Source organism: Equus caballus, chromosome 30 (genome assembly GCF_041296265.1).
Source record: "Equus caballus isolate H_3958 breed thoroughbred chromosome 30, TB-T2T, whole genome shotgun sequence".
NCBI classification, from domain to species: Eukaryota; Metazoa; Chordata; class Mammalia; order Perissodactyla; family Equidae; genus Equus; species Equus caballus.
In genome coordinates this window covers 16437494-16461296 of record NC_091713.1, presented here as the reverse complement: position 1 = coordinate 16461296, position 23803 = coordinate 16437494, and the positions used below count along the sequence as shown (strand labels likewise).

At 41.2% G+C, this 23803-nt stretch overlaps 1 protein-coding gene across 1 annotated transcript in view; it reads left to right on the top strand.

The window, feature by feature from the left end:
- DNAH14 (dynein axonemal heavy chain 14) overlaps positions 1–21947 on the top strand; it is a 417001-nt gene extending 395054 nt beyond the window's left edge. The window contains exons 81-87 of the mRNA XM_023632738.2: positions 1050–1210; positions 2231–2427; positions 7154–7266; positions 8202–8341; positions 11270–11433; positions 21082–21228; positions 21621–21947. Coding sequence (XP_023488506.2) covers positions 1050–1210; positions 2231–2427; positions 7154–7266; positions 8202–8341; positions 11270–11433; positions 21082–21228; positions 21621–21836 — 1138 coding nt within the window. The 3' untranslated portion in view covers positions 21837–21947. The remainder of the gene's footprint in view (positions 1–1049; positions 1211–2230; positions 2428–7153; positions 7267–8201; positions 8342–11269; positions 11434–21081; positions 21229–21620) is intronic.
- Positions 21948–23803: the final 1856 nt, after the last annotated feature.

The following is a 23803-nucleotide window of genomic DNA, read 5'->3' as shown; positions in this document are numbered from 1 at the left end:
CACTGACAGAATGAATATATCCTATCTGTGACAGAGAAAGAAAGCTGTACACATAGAGAGAGAAGAGTACTTAATCGGAAATTCTCCAGTATGTCCCCAGAATATCAGGTTGAATTTCTTGCAGGCCCTACAATTCTAAAGATTAATTCTGTACTTTCAGCATTCAACAAATACACCAGTAAGAGATGAGATTATTATAAGGGAATGCTTTTAATAAGCCTACCAAATATCTTTATTAATGTCCCTTTGGTCATTTTGGGGGGCTATGATTATTGCAGTTATGCTGGCTTTGCTCAAAACGTATTAGAAACTTGTCTGTGAGACTTGACTTGAGAGATCTATCACATTCAACTACTGTCCTCAGTGGTAGCAAATCTTTGCCCTTTGAAGATGTTTGACTTTTGGAATCCTTCAATCTTTTGAATCAGTTGAAGCCACCTTGGATGAATTCCACTGAAAACAAAGTGTGACAACAAAGCAAGGAAACATATGACTTCATGTGAGTTGTAAACTGGCTCTGAACTAAATCCATAGCTGTAGCTTCCAGATTATCACTTACTTTGAAGGATGACATCCATTTGGCTGTGTGCAACCTGGAACATTTATTGAAAAACCAGTCCCCACCAGTATGTAGAGTAACAGAGAGGGAACTCAGAAGAGGAGTGTGGCACTCCCTACTGTCCACTGACTGTTTAGGGAGCACCTGTCACCACTCTGAGCCCTGCTGTCCTCGACTTTAAAAGGATCACAAAGAGCTCCTCCAGCTTGAGTGCTGGAGCACCAGCTTTAGTGCAGATGCTTTCTGATGATGAATATTTTATGAAGAAAACTTTAAAAATACTTGTTTCCTTGCAAATGTCTAAAGTGAGTTGGTCAGTTTTCTTATCTGTAAGATGAAATGAACTTGTTGGTCTCTATAAGTCTCCACGGTCTCTGTATCATGGTTTTGTGACTCTGTGAAGCTGTGTTTACCTCCAGATGGCCCTAAACAGAGGACCCCCTAGATTAGACAGATCTGTATCTCATTCTTCTCTTGATTTCTTTTGCAGTCGTGAGCAGAGTAATGACGAACTGGTGATGAAAATTTTATCTGACATGCTAAAGCGGCTGCCACTGTCTGTGGAGAAAGAAAAATGTGCTGGAACTCCAAGCACCTTGAAGAGCATCATGTCAAGCCCCACATGGGAGTCACTTTATAAAGGTCTCAAAGGTAAGCATGGGACCTCAGCTTCTTTCCCTCACCTCCGCCTCCTCAGGAATGGACTCTGGCACACAGAGGATCCACAGAGGTGAAAGGCTGAGATGAGACAAAAGCTAAATCTCTACTACTCCTTTCTGTCTCCAAGTTGGGAGATGGGGATCAGAGAAGAAAGTGATACAGTAGGGCTTGGGGGAGTGGGCACATGGCCCCAAGACTAAATGTGCAGAAATAATAATTGTAGCAAACCAGAAAGGAGAAGAGACTCTAAAGAGCTTCTAGTTCTCTTTTCTTTTTGCCTCTCTGCCTTCTGGAACAGCATTTTGGGCAATGAGGTTTAGATGGGCCCTCTGATGGGAGACGTCTTGACCTGAGGAACTAAGGGGAGGGAGGGCAGGCCCAGAGGAGACAAGCAAACCTGGTTGTCCGGAGTTGGTTCCAGGCCCAGCTCTGAGGGGCTGAAGTATTGGACTGTGGTAAATTGTCCAGTTAAATTTTCAACACTCATATTTTAACCCTTTAAAAAAGATTTATTTTGGAACCAAATGTTGGGCAGTAGTCTATCAAAACAGTACTATTGTTGAGTTTAGATCAACAGTTGGCAAACTCGGACTTGCGGGCCAAATCCAGCCCATTGTCTGTTTTGGGACAGCCTGCAAACTAAAATGTTTTTACTCTTTTAATGGTTGAAAAAATCAAAATAAGAATAGTAGTTTGTGACACATAAATATTATATGAAATTCAAATTTGAGTGCCCACAAATAAAGCTGTATTGGAATACAGCCATGCTTATTTATTTCCATATTATCTATGGCTGCATTCACACTGCAGTGGGAGAGCTGGGTAGGTGTGACAGAGACAGTATGGCCCACAAAGCCTAAAATATTTACTAACTGGCCTTTTGCAGAAAATGCGCTTTGATCCCTGGTCTAGACACATGAAATTCCTTTAATTTCCAAAGCCTATATTTCTCCATGTAAAGCCTCATTTTATCTGAAGGATATAATAATTTTGTCTCTTTTTTTAACCTAGGCTATGATCCCCTTGTCCATAGTGCCATGCTAACTTTTTTGAGCCTAGAAATTGAACGATTTGATAAGTTATTGTTTGTTATACATAAATCCTTGAAAGATCTTCAGCTTGCTATAAAAGGAGAGATCATCCTCACCCAAGAATTGGAGGAAATCTATGATTCTTTTCTTAATACCAGAGTGCCTACATTGTGGCAGGTAAGCAATTATTCTTTCCTATTTATTATTTACTTGCTTGATTGAAATAAATGTACCAGTTCCTGGGACAGGATAAGTTTACCATGGTGTGTGCACACAATGAAACATTAGCTAAGCATTGAAATTTGCTGACATACTTTTGGTGTGAGAATATATTAATAAAACCTCTAGGGGGCAATTTGGGAATGCCTCTTAAATAAATTTATCTAAGAGGTGTTTATCACACAACTGTTTATAATTGCACAAAGCTGAAAACAGCTTGAATATGTATTGATAGGAATCTGGTTGGAAAATTATGATATATCTAAATAGTGAGGTATGTGCTGACATGGAAAGATCTCTAAGATGTTAAATTTTTTTTAAAGTTTTAGAAAAATACATCATTTTTAAAGATCATAAAAACATATACATATACATATATATATATACACTTATATAAAACATATGTGGTTGTCATGCATATATGTGCTTATAAAAACACCTGTATTCTTTAGATTCAAGAAATCCAAATTAAACTTTTGGAAGAAAACGCACCAACAACTGTTAACAATAGTTACCTTATGAGGGAGACTTGAGGGTCTTTGTGGGGAAACAGGCTTTGATGTTACATTTTATGTGTCATTGTATCTGATTGTACTATTTTGATTTTTTTGTCATATTCATGATTTTTAAATAGTATAAAATTTCAAATGTTTCCAAAGAAAGTATGAGCTTCTTTTTCCAGTAATGGCAAGGTAGCTTAATAGGACCAACTTCTCCATGAAAGCAACTAGAACTGCCTGATTGAAAACTTTTAATAGTACCAAATGCATCAAAGAGCTGAAATGTAGTGAAGAATTAACAGGCCAAAACTCAAAGCAAGAAAATATAAAGGGAGCACACCAATTGTTTTTCCCTGAGAGTATTTGCTAATCCTAACAAAAGGGCGGTTCAGTTTTGGGGTTTTTTGTGGGGGAGGGGAAAAAGCCAATCCCAAGGCCCACCCCAAGAGGTGTCTGAGAAATAACACACATACACACGCTCATATGAAAGGTGAGCCAGAAGTAAGCCTCAACCACCCCCCCAGGGGTCTGCAAGAGAGAGTTGCCTTTGCACAAAAAAGAACGTGAGGTAGGGGGAAGAGGGGAGAAAAGAAAACCTGTTCCTGAGCCATGGTAAACTACAAAGTCCCCCTTTAAAGGATTTGCAGCCCAGATTTAGTGTAAAGTACGCTTGGAAAAGCGATGACAAAGTCTCTCTGGGAGAAGAAACTTTCCTTCTGAGCCTCAGGGAATCTCACAAATATTTTGCAAGGAGAATGAGCAATCAGTTAAAAATAGCCAAGCATACACAAAAACAAGGCACCATGAGTGAGAACTGCATCAGAAATAACAATAGTACAAACTGACCCAAAAATGTCAGATATGTGAATTATCAGACATAGATTACAACAAAATACTTACTATGTTTAAAGGAATAAAGAGATTTAAACAAGCCACATATTTTTCAGGGAACAAGAAATTATTAAAAATGACAGAGCAGATTTGAATAAGAATCCAGAAATGAGAAATACATTAAATAAATTTTAAAACTCCGTGGACAGCTTTGGCAAGAGATTGGACGTAGCTGAAAAGAGAATTAGTAAACCAGAGAATAGATCAGAAGAATGTATTCAGAAGGTAGCCCAAAGAGACAAAAGAATGGAAACTCAAGAAAGAGCTGTTAAGATTCACGGAGGGAAAAGTCAGAAGGTCCAACATAAGTTTAATTGAAGTTCAGAGGGAGAGGAGAGGATAAAGCAGAGGTAATAATTAAAGGGATAAGATCTGAGAATTTTCCAGAACTGATAGATGTCAGAAATTCAGTAAATCCCAAGCAAGATAAAAAAAAATTTTTAACTTACTCATAGACACATCTTAATAAAACTGCAGAAAATCTAAGAAAAACCTTAAGGGCAGCTGGGGGAAAAAAGGTAACTTTCAAGGGAGTGGAAATGGTATCTTCACTATGTTTAAAGAAATGAACTGTTAAACCAAAACTGTGTATATAAAACTTTCGTTTCAAAAATGAGGATGAAATAAAACAGACCAAAAAGAGAAAAAACAGAGAATTCAGGCTTAGCAAATGCTAATGGAAACTCTAAATGATGTACTTCAGGCAGAAGGAAAGATAAGAAATGGAAGCTCTGAAATGAGAGAAGGAATGAAGAGGGAAAAAGTGGTAAATGAGGTAGTGAATAAATTCTGACAAAAATACATCAATACTAATGTCCACGATAAAGAAGGATAGAATGTTTAACAATTTGAAATGGAAAGACTGAGAATAAAAACAATCAACAATAACATCTAAGCCAGGGTCGGGGAGTATATGGAAACTTTGGGTCTTGTATTATCAAGGAGGAGGTTAAAATTAATATTGACCTTTAGTCTTTGACAAATTAAGTATGCATGCTATAATTTTTAGAGTAACCACTAAAACAACTGAAATAAATCGAATACCTTCCACAGTAGTAGAGGAGGGAGAAATGCTCATTATATTGTTTTGTGAATAAAGAACTTTTTAAACATTCAAATTGCATATACAGTATGATCTCAGCTATATAATAAGTATGTAAACCCTTGCACATGGGTATCAAGAGACATGTATAAAAATATTCAGATCATTGTTTAAAATGGTACAGTACTGAAAACAACTCAGTTGTGTCATTCACAATAGAATGGATAAATATATGGTATATTCATCCAATAGACTATACAGTAGAGAAAGTTAATGAGCTACAGCTACAAGCATCATGAGGATGATGCTCATAAATAACAATGAAGCTACACACACACACACACACACACACACACACACACACAGAGTCAATCCTCATTATTTGTGGATTACATTTTTGTGAATTTGCCTACCAGAAAAATTTTTTTGTAACCCCAAATCTACAGTCACAGTGCTTTTGTGGCCATTCGCACACGTGTGCAAGTGGTGAAAAATTTGAGTCCCCCTCTGTGCACATTCCTAGCTGAGATCAAAGCAGGTGACACTCCGCCCTCTTGTTCCAGCCCTCCTAGTGTAGACAAGTGTTCTTTTCACTGTCTATTTAGTGCCAGCTTTTTTACATTTTTCTGCTTTTTCTTGGTCATTTCACTGTTTAAAATGGCTCCCAAACATAATGCTGAAATGTTGTCTAGTATTCCTATGCACAAGAATTCTGTGAAGTGCCTTATGGAGAAAATGGATAAGCTTTGTTCACTCATGAACTATAGAGCTGTTGGCCATGAGTTCAATGTTAATGAATCAACAATAAACAGATAAGATGTCTTTAAACACAAACACACACTACGCAAGATAATGTGTTGATTGGTTGACAAAAATATGAGCAGGAACAATGGTTCAGTATTCACTGATGCAGTGTTCATGACAACTTTACAGAACATAACTACCGCAAATAAGGAGAACCAACTCTGTGTGTATGTGTGTGTGTGTGTATATATATAGAGAGAGAGAGAACTGGAGGAAAATATACAAAAATAACAGATTTCCTCTGAGTGATAGAATTATGAGTGACTTCTATTTCTGCCTTATACTTTTCTATATTTTCATATTTCCACAATGAGAATATATTGCTTTTATAAACAGAACAAAATTGAATGACATTTTTAAATTAAAAAATAAAAACAAAACAAAAAGATGAAATGATTGCTGGATCATGGCCTTAAGCAGAAAATCAATTTGTAAAAACAAAATTTCTTAGAACATGAATAAAATCAGCCATGAAGTTCTGGAAGTACAGAGTAGGAAATTAACAAGGATTGTTTAAAAGATAAGCATGAGATTGGACACAAAAACCTTTGCTCCAGAAGTTAAATTCTCCCTTTATAGTCTGCGCCAGCTCTTCCCAAAACCCTGAATACTATACCAAATTAAAAACTTATATAGACATGTGAAAAGGTGCTCAACATCATTCGTCACCAGGGATATGCTAATCAAAACCACAATGAGATACAATTTCACACCCACTAGGATGGATAGAATCAAAAAGACAGATAATAACAAACATTGCAAGGATATGGAGAAATTGGAACCCTCATATGTTACTTATAGGAATGCAGCATGCTGTAGCCACTTTGGAGAACAGTCTGTAAGTTCCTCAAAAAAATAACATAGAGTTACCGTTTGACCCAGCAGTTTCACTCCCAAGTATATACCCAAGAGAAATTAAAGCATATGTCCACAAAAAAACTTGTCATGAATGTTCATAGCTGCATTATTCATAATAGCCAAAAAATGAAAACAACTAAAATATTTCTGATGAATGGACAAACAAAATGTGGTAGATATATAAATATATAGATACACAAACACATTATACAATGGAATGTTATTGGGCCATCAAAAACAGTGAAGTACTGGTGTGTGCAACAACATGGATGAACCTTGAAAACATTATGCTAAGTGAAAGAAGGCACAAAAGACCACATATTATATCATTCCATTTACATGAAACATCCAGAATAGGCAAATCCATAAAGACAGAAAGCAGATTCGAGTTTGCCTAGGGCTGAGTATGACAGGGATTTGGGAAGTGAACGCTAAAGGGAGTGGCGAGTTTTGTTTTGAAGTGATGAGAATGTTCTAAACTTGATTGTGGTGACAGTTGTACAACTCAATGAATATGCTAAAAACCATTGAATGTACACTTTAAAGACAAATCTAATGACAGCGATGTGCCTGTCTCTAATCCCCACAGAGACACGCCTACAAGTCATGCAAGCCCCTGAGTTCCTGGGTCAATGATCTCATCCAGCGACTGAATTTCTTCAACACCTGGGCCAAAATGGCTTACACTGCACTGCATCATCGGTATGGATGAAAGCCGCTTCACCTTTCTCCCTGACTTTTTCTTAGAGCCTAACCACTTACAACGTAGTCTCACATGCTTGGCCTCTTTGGGTTCTCACAACAACATGTGAATTAAGCTAGAGAAGGATTCTTAGCTTCCGTTTAGGATGAGGAAAGGGAGAGCTAGAAGCTGAGAATCTCGTCCAAGCTCACTTGACTCTGAAAGACAGACAGAACCAGAACCTAGTACATTTCTCTTTCCATTATTCTACGCTGTGTCTCATGAAACTAGCAGGGGGAAATATGAAAAGAAATAAGAATTAGCTACATGCAATTTTTAAATGTGTTTAAAACATAATACAAAATAATTTGAAAAGCTCGAGGGTGGCTGCCACTTGCTGAGTGCCCCAGTGTGTTTCTGTCACTCACTTAACGCTATAGTAACCTGTGATGGGAAGTACCTGCTATCACTCATCATCAGCCTCATTCTAGAGACGGAGAAACTGAGGCACAAAGATAGGAAGTAACTTGCCCAAGCTTGCACAACTAGAAGGTGGAAGCATTGAGATTTGAACCCAGAAAATCTGGTTCCAAAGTCTGTGCCAACTGCCTTTGTACCATTTCACTATAAGCGAGTGTTACTATATACCTTTAGAGAGGTCAGTAACTCAAAAACAAACCACAAGACTCCGCAAGGCCCAGCCAGGACTCCCGCCATAGTAACAACATCCCTTGTTACCCAAATCCATGGCCTTCCAGCGCTGTGTGGTCTCATGAGGTTTAAAGCCATAGCTGGCTTCCATTAAGGCACAGGACAAGGGTCCTGAGTGGGGAGAGCTTGCGATGAAAAGGAAAGGAGGGACCTAGAAGGGGCTGGAGGAAGTTGCTCTGATCTTGGGAGAGCGTGCAGTTATTATGCCCTTAACCACCCTGACCTGTGGTCTGCCTCCCAATAGGTATATGAAATTTATCTCAACTTGGAAGCAGCATGTTCCATCATCTAGCCAAAAACGCAAAGACTCTGCTGATCAGAAGAGTGATCTCCTTGAAGGATTTCCTGCAAGATACTGGCTCCCAGCTTTCTTCTTTCCACAAGGTGAGCATGAGAAGCAGGACCAGCCCCACACCTGGCCCAGGCAAGTTTGGACCCAGTCCCTCCACCACCACTCTCCCTTTCTCCCTCCCCTTTAGGATGAGAGGCCCAAAAGACAGCCCCTGCACCCCTACAGGTACCAGGGCTCTCACATGCACCAGAACGGTCTCTCTTCTCCCTCCCCACCCCACCTCCCTCCCTCCCCCTAGCTCCTCACACACCAAAATAGACCATCCTTGTCAGACCTCGCCTGCACCGTGGCGAGTGTCTCACTTGCTCATCTCTAGGCCATTGATTCTGTGATGTCAAAGGCCAACACCAGCTCCCTCCCAAAGGCCACTACATTTTGAGGGGACTCCTGGAGATGGGCACCTACCCAAAGGCGTTATTCTGCGCTTCAGCCATTTCCATTCATCTATTGATTTAACACGAATTAATGAATGAGTGTTAGCTGGGTCCTGGGCCCCACCTGCTCAGCACAAATGCCCATCAGGAAAGACAGACATCCAACCAGAAGGTGTTACAACGATGTGCAGTTGGGGGTGTCACAGGAATCGTAAAGGGCGGCCCGAGGCTGTGAGCTCCGTGCGGGCAGGAGCAGGCTGGTTCCACGCCCTGTTGTGTCCAGCACCTGAGAGCCCTCAGCACCTCAAAAGCTCTGGATAAATATTTGAAGAATGAATGAATGAATACTTTTGGAGCATAAAACAGAGGGACCTAAACTAAGGGTCAGGGAAGGGCACCAAGGAAATAACTTCTAAGATGAGTCTTGAAGCATGCTACCAGGTAAGTGTTATCCAGAGGGGGCAGAAAAAGAGAACAATTCACACCCTTACATAGACCTTACTGGGTGCCAGGCTGTGTTCTAAGGACTACAATCTCTTAGACTTCTTACTATTACTATCCCTATTTTCAAATAGGAAATCCTTGGCACAGAAAAGTTAAGTAATCTGCCCAAAGTCACACAGCTAGTAAGTGACTGAACCAAGATTTGAACTTAGCCTGTCTGACTTGAAAATTTACAACTGACCTCTGCACTAACCTGGAAATAGCATCCTTATTAGAGAGAATACCATTCAAAGGCCCAGAGGTGAGAGAGAAAAAAGCACATTACAGAAACCAAATGTTCATTATGGTCGGAGTGAAAGACTCACAAAGAGAGGATGGCATAGGGTAAAGCTGGGAAGATAGGCATGGGCAGGCTCCCAGGGGCTGGATAAACGCACTAAGGGAGTCTACTCCATCCAGCGGCAGTGGGGACCACTGGCATGTTTCAGGCAAGGGACGTCATGATCTGATGGCTGCAACACAGAAGAAGGGCAGGGGCAGATTGGAAAAGCACAAGGCTGGAGTCTGCTTTGTTCTCTAGGCAAGAGCTGGTGTGACCTGGAGTAGGACAATGGTAGTGGGGTAGAAGACTAGAAGGATGTTTAGGAAGCAGAACCAACTGGACTCCATGTTTGAGAGGATGGGCTGGGAGGGAGGAAGGGGTAAACATGACTCACAGCTTCGTGGCTTGGACAGATGGGTGGATGCTGCTGTCATTACTGAAACAGGGAACACAGGGAGAGGAGCACGCTGATGAGGAATAAAATGATAGTCTTGTCAAGTTTGAGCTGTTCGGAGAATACAAACACCACGTCTGGCAAGCAGTTGGTTATACGGGGCTGGAGCTCAGGAGAGATGTCTGGGCTAGACAGAGACCATGGTCAGCAGTCACTGGGCACTTCAGACAAAGCCACAGTGTGACGGCTGCCACCACAGGCACAAAGGTGGTCAAACCCAGGTCTTGTCTCCTGGAGCCTGCAACTGTCTGACAGGTGCACAGAGGAGGGCAGGGTCACTTCTGCCTGGGTGGGCCTGTAGAGCCGGCTCCTCGGGCTTTGAAGAATTATAGGGAAATCTAGGAAAGACCATCCAAGGCAGATGGCATGAGCAAAGACCTCAAGTCAGGTGCATTGTCCTCTGGATATTTCATATAGCAGCAGAGTAGGCATGACATGCCAATAGGGCAGGGTTTTAACTGCCCAGGAAAGGAGACTAAAATTCAGTCTGTGAGCACTGGTGTGGTAGATTCTGGGCAGGGGCATTACATGATCAAGAAGTGGGACGAAGCTACTAAACTGACAATTTATGCAGAATGGATTCCACAAGGGAAAGAGGAGCTGGTGGCAAGAAGAGCAATTAAGATTTGTGTTAGGTATCTTGGTATCAAGATACAGAACACAATCCAAACTTGCTTAAGCAAAATAGGGCAAGTTCTAGGCTCATATAAATGGAAAGGAAGTCAAGGGGTTCCGGGTTCAGGCATGGCTGAATCCAGGTAGTCCACTGTCTTCTGTGTCACTCTCAGCCTGCCTCCTCATATCTTAGCTGTTTTCACTCTATCTTGGTCTCATTTTTTTTCCTGCTACACATGGCCTTTCTCCATGCAAGCAAGGGAAAAAATGGCCACAAACAGCTTAACAACTCCAGAGGAGAAAAGAGACTTCCTTTCCCGAATGTCCATGTCATTTCCTGAGAAAGACTCTGACACACTTGAGCCTTGTACTGCCCCTGGGACCCATTTTGTTGCCAGGAGTCTGAGGTACTCTGATCAGCCAAAACTGGGTCAGAAGTAGATACAGTGCCAGAGTTTATAGCCCCTCTACACCCAGAATGAGTACAGGAGGGGCAATGGACCTCCAAAAGCAGCCCACATTCCCCAGGAGGCTCACCCGGCTGGCCAGAGCAACATCACCAAGGCCCCAGTGAGGCGGCTGGATCTCCGCTCTCCTACCGCCCAGCTCTTGCGTTTCCTGACTCCCTTTCTTCTCCACTCTTCCCTCCCCGTGAGACATCCGTGTTCCTAACCCCAAGAAACTTTGGGAAGTGCACAGCCCTGAATCCCTGAGATCACTAGGAACTTGTCGGTGTGTGTTTTCTCCAAAGCCTTCCTCGCTGCTGTGCTTCAAGACCATGGAAGGTCCCAAGGAATCTCGATAGACGCCCTCAGCTTTACCCACCATGTGAGCTCTGACGCCACTGACGTGGAAGATGAGGAGTTCTCCACCAGCGTCCAGAAGAAGCTCAGCATAGTCAGGAGAGCCTTTAAGGTACTGGAGCACTTACAAGCTTGGAAAGAGCCATCATTCATTCTTTCCCTCTGTCAGTCAGTCATTCCTTCAACAAACTTGTTCAGCACTTGCCACGTGCCAGGGACCAGACAGGCAGCATAGACAAGGCACAGTCCCCCTTCAAGTCCAAATGCCACCAAACTTCATCTCTCCCACTCTTTCTGTAGCAGATAGAATTATAAATAAATTCAAGGAATAAAAGATTTAAATAAATACAATAAATGAACTTTATAACTATCCCCCGTTATAAATGAAGACTGAATGCTGCTGAGATCAGGATTAAAGGTGATATTTCAAATCAGTGGGGCACACCTCCTCATGGCTGCTCACAGCTCGGCTGCCTGCCACCAGGGACGCGCTCATTCCAGAGCTCAGCCAGGTTCCCAGCAGAACCCACCCCGCCACAAGACTGCAGTGACCCTCGGGGCCCTCAGCAAAGGCGCGGAGAATGACCTGAGGAGGCAGCTGCGGTGGGGGCACACCCCAGGGCTGTCACTCTCCCCCCATTGCCCCCTGATTTGAAGGGCCGCTGTTGTTCACTGCATTCCAATCTGTTCTAGGAATCTATGTTTCTACTCCAGGACCAGCGCCCCACAGCTCAAGAGGTTTTAAAGTTATGTGTGGACACTTGGTAGAGCAAGTCAGTCCTCATTTTTCCTTTTTTTTAAATCAACTTTTTGTTTTATTACTTTTTTCCATTTTTTATTATGGCAAAATATACATAACATAACATTTACCATTTGAACTATTTTTAAGTGTATAGTTCAGTGACATTAAGCACATTCACAGTGTTGTGCAACCATCACCATCATCCGTCTCCAGAACTCTTGCATCTTCCCAAACTGAAACTCTGTCCCCATTAAACACTTACTCCCCATTCCAGCCATCCCAACCAGCGCTCTACTATTCATCTCTATGAACCTCACTACTATAGGAACCTGACGTGAATGGAATCATAGTATTTGTCCTTTTGTGACTGGCTTATTTAACATAGCATGATTTCTCCAGGGTTCTTCTATGGGGTAGCATGCGACAGGATTTCCTTCGTTTTTAAGACTGAATAATATTTCATTGTCTGTATATACCACGTCTTAGCTCAGGCTGCCATAACAAAACACCACCAACGGGATGGCCTAAACGGCAGAAATTTATTTTCTAATAATTCTGGAGGATGGAAATCTGAGATGAGGGCGCCAGCTGAGAGCACTCTTCCTGCTTCCAGGCAGCCACCTTCTGCTCTCTCCTCACTGGCCTTTCCTCGGTGTGCATGGAGAGAGAGAGCTCTCAGGCCTCCTCTTGTGAGGACGCTGTCCTATCAGATCAGGACCCCACCCATATGACTTCACTTAACCTTAATTAGTTCGTTAGAGGCCCCATCTCTGTATACAGCCACACTTGGTGATAGGACTTCAACATACGACTTTGGCTGGTGACACAAACATTCAGTCTGTAACACCACATTGTGTTCATCCATTCATGTCAGTGGACACTTGTGCTGTTTCCATCTTTTGGCAATTGTGAACAGTGCTGCTATGAACATGGCTATACAAATATCTGTTTGAGTCCCTGCTTTCACTTCTTTTGGTTATATATCTAGGAGTGAAATTCTTGGATCATATGGCAATTCTGTTAAATTTGTTAAAGAAATGGCATTCTATTTTCCATAGTGCCTGCACCATTTTAATTCCCATCAACAGTGCACAAGGGTTCTGATTTCTCCACATCCTCACCAATACTTGTTTATTTTTCTGGTTTTTGATAGTAGCCATCTCAATGGATGTGAAGTGGTATCTTGTGGTTTTGATTTACATTTCTCTAATGGCTATTGATATTGAACACCTTTTCATGTGCTTATTGGCCATTTGTATATCTACTTTGGATCAATGTCTGTTCAAGTCCTTTACGCATTTCCTAAACAGGATTTTGTTGTTGTTGAATTGCAGGAGTTCCTTATGTATTCTGGATGTTAATCCCTTATCAGATGTATTATTTGCAAATAGTTTCTCCCAACTGGTGTGTTGCCTCTTCATTCTGTTGATAGTATCCTTTGATGTCCAAAAGTTTTTGATGTATCCCAATTTACCTATTTTTTCTTTCGTTGTCTGTGCATTTGGTGTCATATCCGGGAAATCATTAACACATCCAATGTCATAAAGCTTTTCCCCTGTGTTTTCTTCTGAGTTTTATAGTTTTAGCTCTTAAGTTTAGGTCTTTGATCCATTTGGGGTTAATTTTTGTGTACAGTGTAAAGTAATGGTTGATATCCAATTTCTCCAACACCATTCGTTGAAGAGACTGTTCTTTCCCCATTGAATATCTTGGCACCCTTGTAAATCATTTAAGCATATATGTTTGTTTATTTCTGGGCTCTCTGTTCTGTTCCATTATTCTATATGTCTGTCTTTATGCCAAATACACACTGTTTTGATTAACAAAACAAATTTGTAATAAGCTTTGAAATCAGGAAGTGTAAGACCTCAAACTTTGTTCTTCGAGATTGTTTTGTTTATTCAGTTGTCCTTGAGATTCCATATAAATTTTAGGATAGATTTCTACAAAACATGTCATTGGGATTTTGATAGGTATTGCATTGAATCTGTAGATCTTTAGGCAGTATTGATATCAGTGTTGTCTTCCAATCCATAAACTCATTGTTCCTTTTAAAAACTATCTTGACTTTTGCACACTTTCTCTTCTAGATGAATTTGAGAATATGCCTATCACATTTCATTTTTTTAAACAACTGTTGGGATTTTGATCAGTTTGCAGTACATTTACATATAAATGTGGGGGAAGAGTTGCTATCTTTTTAATATTGAGTTTTTCCGTATAGAAACATGGTTCATCTTTCCATTTATTCAGGTCATGTATGTCCTTTAGTAAGTTTTGTTTTCTTCACGGTGGTCTTAGAAAATCATTGTTAGATTGTTTTTCTAAGTGTTTTATAAATGTTACTATTGTGAATAGGACTTTTAAAGCCCTACAGCTTACTCTTTGTAGTTAGCCCTCTACCTGGGGTTAGCCAAACTTGAGGCTAAGGGCACAGTTCTGACACTACCTGCAAGTTTGGGGGTCTCCCAAAACCTCCCTCAGGTTTAATAATTTGCTAGAAAGACTCAGAGAACTTCAGGAAAGCACTGTAGTTACAATCAGAGTTTTATTATAGCAAAAGGATACAAATCAGAACCAGCCAAAGGAAGAGATACACAGCGCAGAGTCTAGCACTGGGAGGGCTCCAAGCACAAAGCATCTGTGTCCTCAGGGCTGTGTTACCCTGCTGGCGAGGATGTGTAGCAATGTGTGTATGACGTATTACCAACCCAGGAAGCTCACCCAAGCTTCAGTGTTCAGAGTTTTTGATTGAATCATCGCCCACATGGGTGAACAATCTCCAGTCTTCTCCCATCCCCAGAGCTTAGGCTGATATCACTTGGCTCACTGTCCCAACCCTCTGATCTAATGCTTGCTCTTTCCGGCATAGGCAGCCCCTATCCTGAGTCGTCTCATTAGCATAAACTATCTGGACACCACTATGAGTCACCTCATTAGCATAAACCTTCAGGGGTGGTCCCAAGAGCCCACCACCAATAACAAATTCCAAGGGTTTAGAGGTCACTTCCCAGGAACCAGGGACAAAGGCCAGCCAAAGTCTTTATTACACATCCTTTTATTCATTTCTAATTTTTTTTCTAATTTAAACTGGCTAAGTTTGTCTATTACATTTACTTTTTCAAATACACCAAATTTTGCCTTTATTAATTAACACTAATGGTGTTTTCTGTCTGCTTGCTGTCCTTTCTTTACTTTCTGTTTACCTTTTTAGTTCCTTCCTTCTGCTTTCTTTGGGTTTATTTTATTACTCTCTTACTAGCTTCTTTTTGTTTACTTCCACTGAGGTATAACACACATGGAATAAAGGACACAAATCTTAAGTACTCCACTCAACCACTCAGATCAAGCCCTAAACAACTGTCGTCAGCACCCCAGAAGGCTCCCTCACGTGCCCTCCTAGTTAACGCCCCCTCAAGGGTAACCACTATTCTGGCTTTTATCATCCTCGACTGCTTTTCCTATCTTGAACTTCCTATGAAGGGATTATTCAGGATATACTATTTTGGATCTGGCTTTTTTTGCTTAACACTAAATCTGTGAGAGTCATCCCTATTTTGTATATAGTAATTGTGCTTTTTGGTTGCTCTGTAGTACTCTGTTGTGTTAATATACCATAGTTTATCTTATCTATACTCCAACAGATGGACATTTGGGTTGTTTTCTATTTGGCACTGTTATTATTACAACTACTTTAATATTATTGTATATGTCTTTTGATGGACATAAATACTCATTTCTCTTGGCTATATACCTGGGAGTTTAATGGGGGGAATTTAATGGAGAGTTCTATGATTAGCTTTGGCGTAAATACTGCCAGATAGTTTTCCAAAGTGGTCATACCAATCTACAGACCCACCAGTCATGTATGATTGTTCCACATCCTGCCAGCACTTTGGTATCATTAGTTTTTTAATTTTAGTCATTCTGATGGGTATATATTGGTATCTCTTTATGGTTTTAATTTGCATTTCTTTGATGACTAATGAAGTCGAGCACCATTTAATATGCTTATTGACATCTGAACATCCTCTGTTGTGAAATTCCTGTTTGAGTCTTTTGCCCACTTTTTTCATTGGGCTGTTTTTTTCTTATTGATTTATAGGAGTTCTTTATATATTCTGGATATAAGTCCTTTGTCAGATATTGATATGTATACTGGAGGTATCTTCTCCCAGTATATGGCTTTCCTTTTTACTTTCTTAATGGTGACTCTTTTCTTTGTTTTAATGAAATTCAGTGAATCCATCTTTTCTTCTGGTGTTAGTGATTTTTTGTGTTCTTTTAAAGAAATCTTTGCCTATCCCAAGGTCATGAAAATATTCTCTTACGTTATCTTCCAGAAGCTATATTGCTTTGCCTTTCACATTTAGGTCTATGATCCACATAGAATTGAGTTTGAGTGCAGTGAGGTTGGGTCAAAGGTTGTTTTTTTCCGTATGAGTATCCAACTGACTTAGCACCATTTCTTTTTTATTGAATGGCCATCCTCATCCTACTTCATCTCTGTCATCAATCAAGTAATTGTACATGCTGGGCCTGTTTCTAGAGTCTCAGTTTTGTTTCATTGATTTATTTGTCTATCTTTGTGCCAGCACCACACTCTTTTAATTACTGTAGCATATAATAATCATTATCTGGTAGTATAAAGTCCTTCAACTTTGCTGTTTTTCTTTAAAGTTGTCTTAATTTTTGGAAAATTGACTTCTTAACAATATTGAGACTTTCAATCATGAATATTTATTTAGATCTTTTAAAATTTCTATAGCATAAATTTAACTCAACATTTATTTAGTTTTATTATTTAGAACATTAATTTATTTCTGGTACAATGTTCAGTGGAAGAGTTGATAATAGTAATCTTTGTCTTCTTCCTAAAACTCAGAGAACAGTGTTTACTATTTCATCATGTTCTGGCAGTTATAGGTTTTTTGTAGATGAAGAAAATTTCCTCCTATTTCAAGTTTGCTGAGGTTTTTTTTTTTTATCATAAATAGGTATTGAGTATATTAAATGCTTTTTCTGCACCTATTGCTATAATGAGATAGTTTTTATCCTTTGTCATCTTAATATGGTGGATTGAACAGATAGATCTGTCTGGAGTTTATTTTGTTATAAGGTATATTCTTACTTTATTAATATTTCTTAAATGTAAATGTATTTTAGATTTTTCCATCAATATACGTACATGAGATTAGCCTGTGGACTTTTTGTTGTTGTGTGTGCAGTTTGTTGTTGTTTTGCTTTTTACCGTGCATATTATTGACTGTGGTTTCCTTAATCAATCTGTCTTCCATCTTTTAGGGAGTCTCATAATTTCTGATCCCTGGGGAATACTTCCTGTTTTCCAGTGCTGTTATGAATTATTCTTTTTAAAATGCCCATTCTGTCTCCTGGGATCTGGGGGAGGAGGCCAGCACTCATGCATGGTCTGGCCTCTCGGTCCGTGCTGGTCCTCTGCTCAGCACTCATCAGACTGCACTTGGAGATGACTCAGAGAACATCCAGATCACTGAGGGTCGGAAACCATATTGGGAGAAGGATGGAACTGGGGAAATTTATTCTATTGATGACTCTGAGGAGAAAAGAAATATTTCAAGACGGGGCACATGAAGAACCAGACTCTAACTCTACTAGTAGTACAACTCCAAGGAGTGGGAGCTCCAAGGGAAAGACTCATTCAGCAGAGAGGGCACTCACTTGGGCTAAATCACCAGTGATGATGGAATGTCCTTTTGTGGATGGGGAATTCCCTGTCACTGGGTGTTTAGGAGAAATTAAGTGATGATTTGGCAAGGATGCTGAAGTGGAAGAAACTTAAATTTCAGGTGTGTTTTAAACTTGAAATTTATTCAATTGTTTATTAATTTATTCACTTAAAAATATGTGTTTGACTCATACAACTCAATAGCAAAAAAAAACAAACAATCTGATTGAAAAATGGGCAGAGGAGGCTGGCCCAGTGGTGCAGCGGTTAAGTTCACACACTGTGCTTCCGCAGCCCAGGGTTCACAGGGTCAGATCCTGGGTGTGGACCTACACACTGCTCATCAAGCCACCCTACAGCGGCATCCTACACACAAAATAGAGGAAGACTGGCACAGATGTTAGCTCAGTGACAATCTTCCTCAAGCAAAAAGAGGAAGATTGACAACAGATGTTAGCTCAGGGCCAATCTTCCTCACACACATACACACACACACACACACACACACACACACACACACACACACACACAAAGGCAGAGGATCTAAATAGACATTTTTTGAAAGAATACATACAGATGGCCAACAGGTACATGAAAAGATGCTCCACATCACTAATTATTAGGGAAATGCAAATCAAAACCACAGTGAGATATCACGGTTAGAATGGCTATTATCAAAAAGACATGAAATAAGTGTTGGGGAGGATGTTGAGAAAGGGAACCTTTGTACACACTGTTGGTGGGAGTGTAAGTTGGTGCAGCCACTATGGAAAACAATATAAAGGTTCCTCAAAAAATTAAAAATAGAACTACTGTATGATCCAGGAATCCCACTTCTGGGTATTTATCTGAAGAAAACAGTAACCCAAAAAGGTACCTGCACCCTCGTGTTCACTGCAGCATTATTCACAGTAGCCAAGACATGGAAGCAACCCAAGTGCCCATCGATGGATGAATGGATGAAGATGTGGGGGGGGGGGGGGGGAATATATATTTATATATTTATATACACACACACAATGGAATATTGTTTCCAGTTTTATTGAGATATAACTGACATAAAGCACTGTATAAGTTTAAGGTGTACAGCATAATAATTTGGCTCACATATATTGTGAAATGATTACCACAATAATTTTGGTTAATATCCATCATCTCATATAGAAATAAAGAAAAAAAAAGTTTTTTGCCTTGTGATGGGAACTCTTAGTATCTACTTTCTAATATATAATGGAATATTATCCAGCCATAAAAAAGGAGAAAATGCTGCCATTTGTGACAACAAGGATGGAACTTGAGGGCATTATGCTAAGTGAAATAAGTCAGAGAAAGACAAATACTGCATGATCTCACTTATAAGTGGAATCTAAAAAACAAAACAAAACAAAACCTCATAGATACAGAGCCCAGATTGGTGGTCGCCAGAGGCAGGAGGTAGAGGGTGAGCAAAATGGGTGAAGGGGGTCAAAAGGCCCCAACTTTCAGTTATAAAAGCCCTGGGGATGTAATGTACAGCATGGTGACTATTGTTAATAATACTGTGTTCTATAGTTGAAAGTTGCTAAGAGAGTAGATCTTAAAAGTTCTCATCATAAGAAAAGAAATTGTAACTATGTATGGTGACGAATGTTAGCTATACTTGTTGTGGGGATGATTTTACAATATATACATATATTCAGTCATTGTCTTGTACACCAGAAAAAATCTATGTGTGTCCAGAACCGTGCTGGGTGTTGGAAGTTCAGAGACAAACAGAATCAGGCTCTTGCCCTCCAGAAAATCAGTCTCTCAGTAATCACGGCCCTGATGCTTATTGGTCAACATTTCTGAGCACCTACTGTGTGCCAGACACTATGCTAAGCTCTTTATCTGCATGATTTAATCCTCAAAAATTACCCTCATTTTATAGATCAGGAAACTAAAGTTCAAAGAGGGGGAAGGGCCTTCTCCAGATCACAGAGCTCAGATCATAAGCTTTGACCCAAGTGAAGTTGACTCTACGGCCCATTGTAACCTCTTCCGACACGGCCTGTTGGCCCGGCAGAGGCTACAGAGAAGCAGGTGTTCGCTGGGGCCTTTTCCCAGGCTGCACAGGGGAAGAGAAGGGGGTATGTGCTGACCTCCCAGCTTTGACTTTTGTCTTCAACCTCCCATCAGATGTTCTCGGTTATTCTGCTGTATACCAAGGATCTGCTTCAGGTTAAGTGAAGTAAGAGTCCTTACATTTATTCTGAGTGACTCTTTGGAGAGTTAAATGTCTCCAAGATGAGCTGTTTACGAATTACCTAAAATGTGAGTTTTGGGAGGAAAGACTGCTGTACACCGTAGTCAAGTATAAATGGAAGCCACATTGTCAAATGCCTTAGATTGACTTCTTCCAAGACTTACATGAAAGGACAATCCCAGAGCAAATGCAGCATATGGAACTTTGGATTTACATAAAAGTCAAAGAGAAGCAAGAGTTATTATACAAAGCAATCCCAGTCAGTCTTTTATAAGACTGAGTCAGTCTCATTTATTCTTATAAGAATAAGTCAAAATACCAGGTGCTTTATATGAGTTCAGGTTGCACCTCCAGGTACAGACGAGTTCCCAGAGTGCAGAGCTCAGCAAGTGTTGGTGAGCACAGCTCTGCTGCTCCACACTGCAGCTCAGCCGTTCCACGTTGCAGCTCACGGGCAAACGCGCTAGCCCAGGGCCCCAAGGACCAGGCTGCCTGGAGGGTGGGCTCAGACAGCTGTGCCCATCCTTCTCCCAGGGACCTGCCCAGTCAGAGAAGCCACAGCCCTCCTGGGGGCCTCGTGCAGGGCCACCCAGCCCTCCACATACGTGCGGGGCTGCACACTGCTTTCCAGGCCCACCCCAGGCACAGCTGGAGTCACCGGAGTGGGAACTGCTGGCAACTACATTTTCTACTTCACAAAACTTATCAGAAATTCACTTAGCCTTTTTCGTATCATTCAAAGACATGATATGGAACCCTTCTTAGACTTTTTAAATTTCCAGAGCCTACATGTATAGTTGTAGCCACAATGGTAGAAGCAGGTGACAAAATCTGAGCGCAGTGTATTTTGACTCCTTTTGTGATTATTCTTGCTCTCTTCTGGGCTAAGGAATATACTGCTAGAAATTTGGAGTTTTGAGGTGTTGGAAGTACTTCCATTTCAGGCTCATCATCTATAGACCAAAGCCTACAAGCTGCAGGACGAAGTTCTCGCCTTAGACCTTGGGAAGCCACCCCCTCCGGGCCTGAGCTCCAGATGGAGCATCCTGCCCAGGAACCCACTGACACTGCCTTTCCTTGACTTTAGGGCACAGACCCCCCCGACACTGGAGTTCGTGTTTTTGGTTTATTCATTGAGGGGGCGAGGTGGAATCATGAAGAAAAAATACTAGAAGAATCGCTGCCCCATGAGATGTGCTGTGATTTTCCTGAAATATACTTCTTGCCAACAAAGGTAACCACCCAAATGTTTATCACGACATCTTACACCTCCAAGCTTTCCCTCGGTGATATGAACCATTCTTCTAGTCCCCATTCCCTGTGATTTCACCAGGGAAATTTGCTCATATACTTCAGACAGCAAACAACAGTGAAAATAGCCCAAAATGTTGCTAAAGTCTAAAAATATGCTATACCTGCATCCAATGTTGTTTCTCAAGAGTATGTACTATAAAGCCTTGATAATTACTCATTAAAATTCTCCAGGCATAATTTCCATATGCAGTTACATAACCACCTAACCTTAAATGTATTTAATTCGTAACAAATCCCCCAAATCTAGCATATAGAAAATGTGAGGTACTGGTTTGAACTATGCAATTTGACTATTGGATTTTTCTTTTTAAGATTTCTACTGAACGACCAGATGCTTCTGACCAGACTGACTCAGAACTCTATACTTTTGAATGTCCAGTTTATCAGACACCTGAGAGGTCAAGAATTTTGACAACTACTGGCTCACCCTCAAACTTTTTCACATCAGTGTACTTATCCACAAGGAAACCTCCTAGTCACTGGATCACAATGCAGGTCGCACTGCTGTGTGAGGAGAACGAAAAATAAACTTCCAGCCCAAACCATTTAATTTTTGACTCTAATCAGATTTACCTTTCAAGACATTCACGTGTAGTCCACACCCTTCATAAAAACATGTGTGTGTCCAGCCAGATCTGACAGGTGCAGTCTCCTTCTTCCACCTGTCCGTGCACACTGCCACGCGCACAGAACCTTCCGGCTGCTTTTTATTCTAAGCACTGTCTGGCGCTGGGCCCCAGCTCAGGTGACCGCTGTCCTGGGACACACACAGCAGTGAAACCACTGCGCCTGGCCAGGTGCAGGCCATGTTTTTATGAACTTTCTGACCCCAATCACTGACTTCTGCAGTCACACCCATCAAATACACACGTGAAGAGCAGGTCTTCGGAACTTTCTCCAGCTGCTCTGAGCAAACAGAGAACATGACACAGCTGGCCTGACTGGAGACTTCTGAGACAGCTGAGGGTCCTCTCCCCTTAGAGAAATGCAGTCTTGCTGACTTCACAAGAACTTCTCTTCCCACCTAACAACCAATCCTGAGAACTCAGCAAACTGGATTAATATCAAAATGTTTCTGTAGGGAGGATTTTCACTACTGAGCACTATGTTGAGCACTAAGAACTCCCGTAACATCCTCAGACCATCTATGTACTATGTGGTCTATAAGCCAGACGTTATACAGGAGGAAACTGGTGCTCCGAGAGACCAAGTTACCTGCCCAAGGTCACATCGCTGAGAGGGAACAGAACTAGGATTCAAAGCCACAGTCATTGTCACTTTATCTTGGCAATGGGCCCAATGGCAGAAAACACATCCCATGTGTCCACCAATGAAAATCAACACTCCATTCTCTCTGGGGGGTGGGGGGGGGGCTCATACCCAGAACTAGATCGTATAACAGCCATGAACAAAATATTAACACGGACTTTTGTGTGTGTGTGTGAGGAAGACTGGCCCTGAGCTAACATCCGTTGCCAATCTTCCTCTTTTTGCTGAGGAAGACTGGCCCTGAGCTAACATCTGTGCCAGTCCTCCTCTATTTTATATATGGGACACCACCACAGCATGGCTTGAGTGGTGTGCAGGTCCACACCAGGGATCTGAACCTGCAAACCCTGGGCTGCTGAAGCAGAGTGTGCGAACTTAACCACAATGCCCCCAGGCAGGCCCCCACATCTACTTAATTTTATGTCTAAGAAATTGTACTGTCTAAAAGTAACATAAAAAAAACCACATACACTAAGAGCCTAATTGCACACTGCACTATAGAAAAGAATTATAAAGACCTGGTCCCTGTCATTGAGGAATCAGTAAGAACATGATAAAGTACAGGATTTTAACAAAAGACACAAGGTGGGATCCTATTTGTTCCAATTCATTTGCTAACAGTTTTAGGTTTCCCCATGACTTACTACAACAGTCCCTGATTATGGAGAATGCCAGCACACCAAGCCTTTCCTCCCAACAGTACAAAAGTAAAGATCCAGCTAAGAATCACACGATGTGATATTTTAACCTGCTTGTGTCGGGGCATATTCTGACACACCCACCCTGCGCTGCCGGTCACTCTGGGAAGCGATGCAGACATGAGTGTCCGACCTCATCTCGCTGACACACAAGTGCTGTCACACATACTGTCAAATGTACAGATGCTTTTGTGATTAATACAAATCCATCTGAAAGTCTTACTGAATCTACGATAGTTCTGATCATTTCTCTATTTTCTCAAACATCAAATGTTAAATACACAGCCATTATCTGTGATTTGGACCCTCAACTCACCCATTCCAGCTCTGACTACCGAGAGCCTTGACTCAAGCAGCGGTTGGCAGGCTCCGGGTTCGCCCTCGGATTCCCTGTGTCCAGGAGGATCCCAAACAAATGATCCTAAGAGAAAACCAAGTGTTGGGTGAGGGTGGTCATCTAAGGCCTCCTGTTTTGGCCCCAGTTATCCCAGAGTTACAGGCGAAAAAAAGAATGAGGCTCCAAAGTGA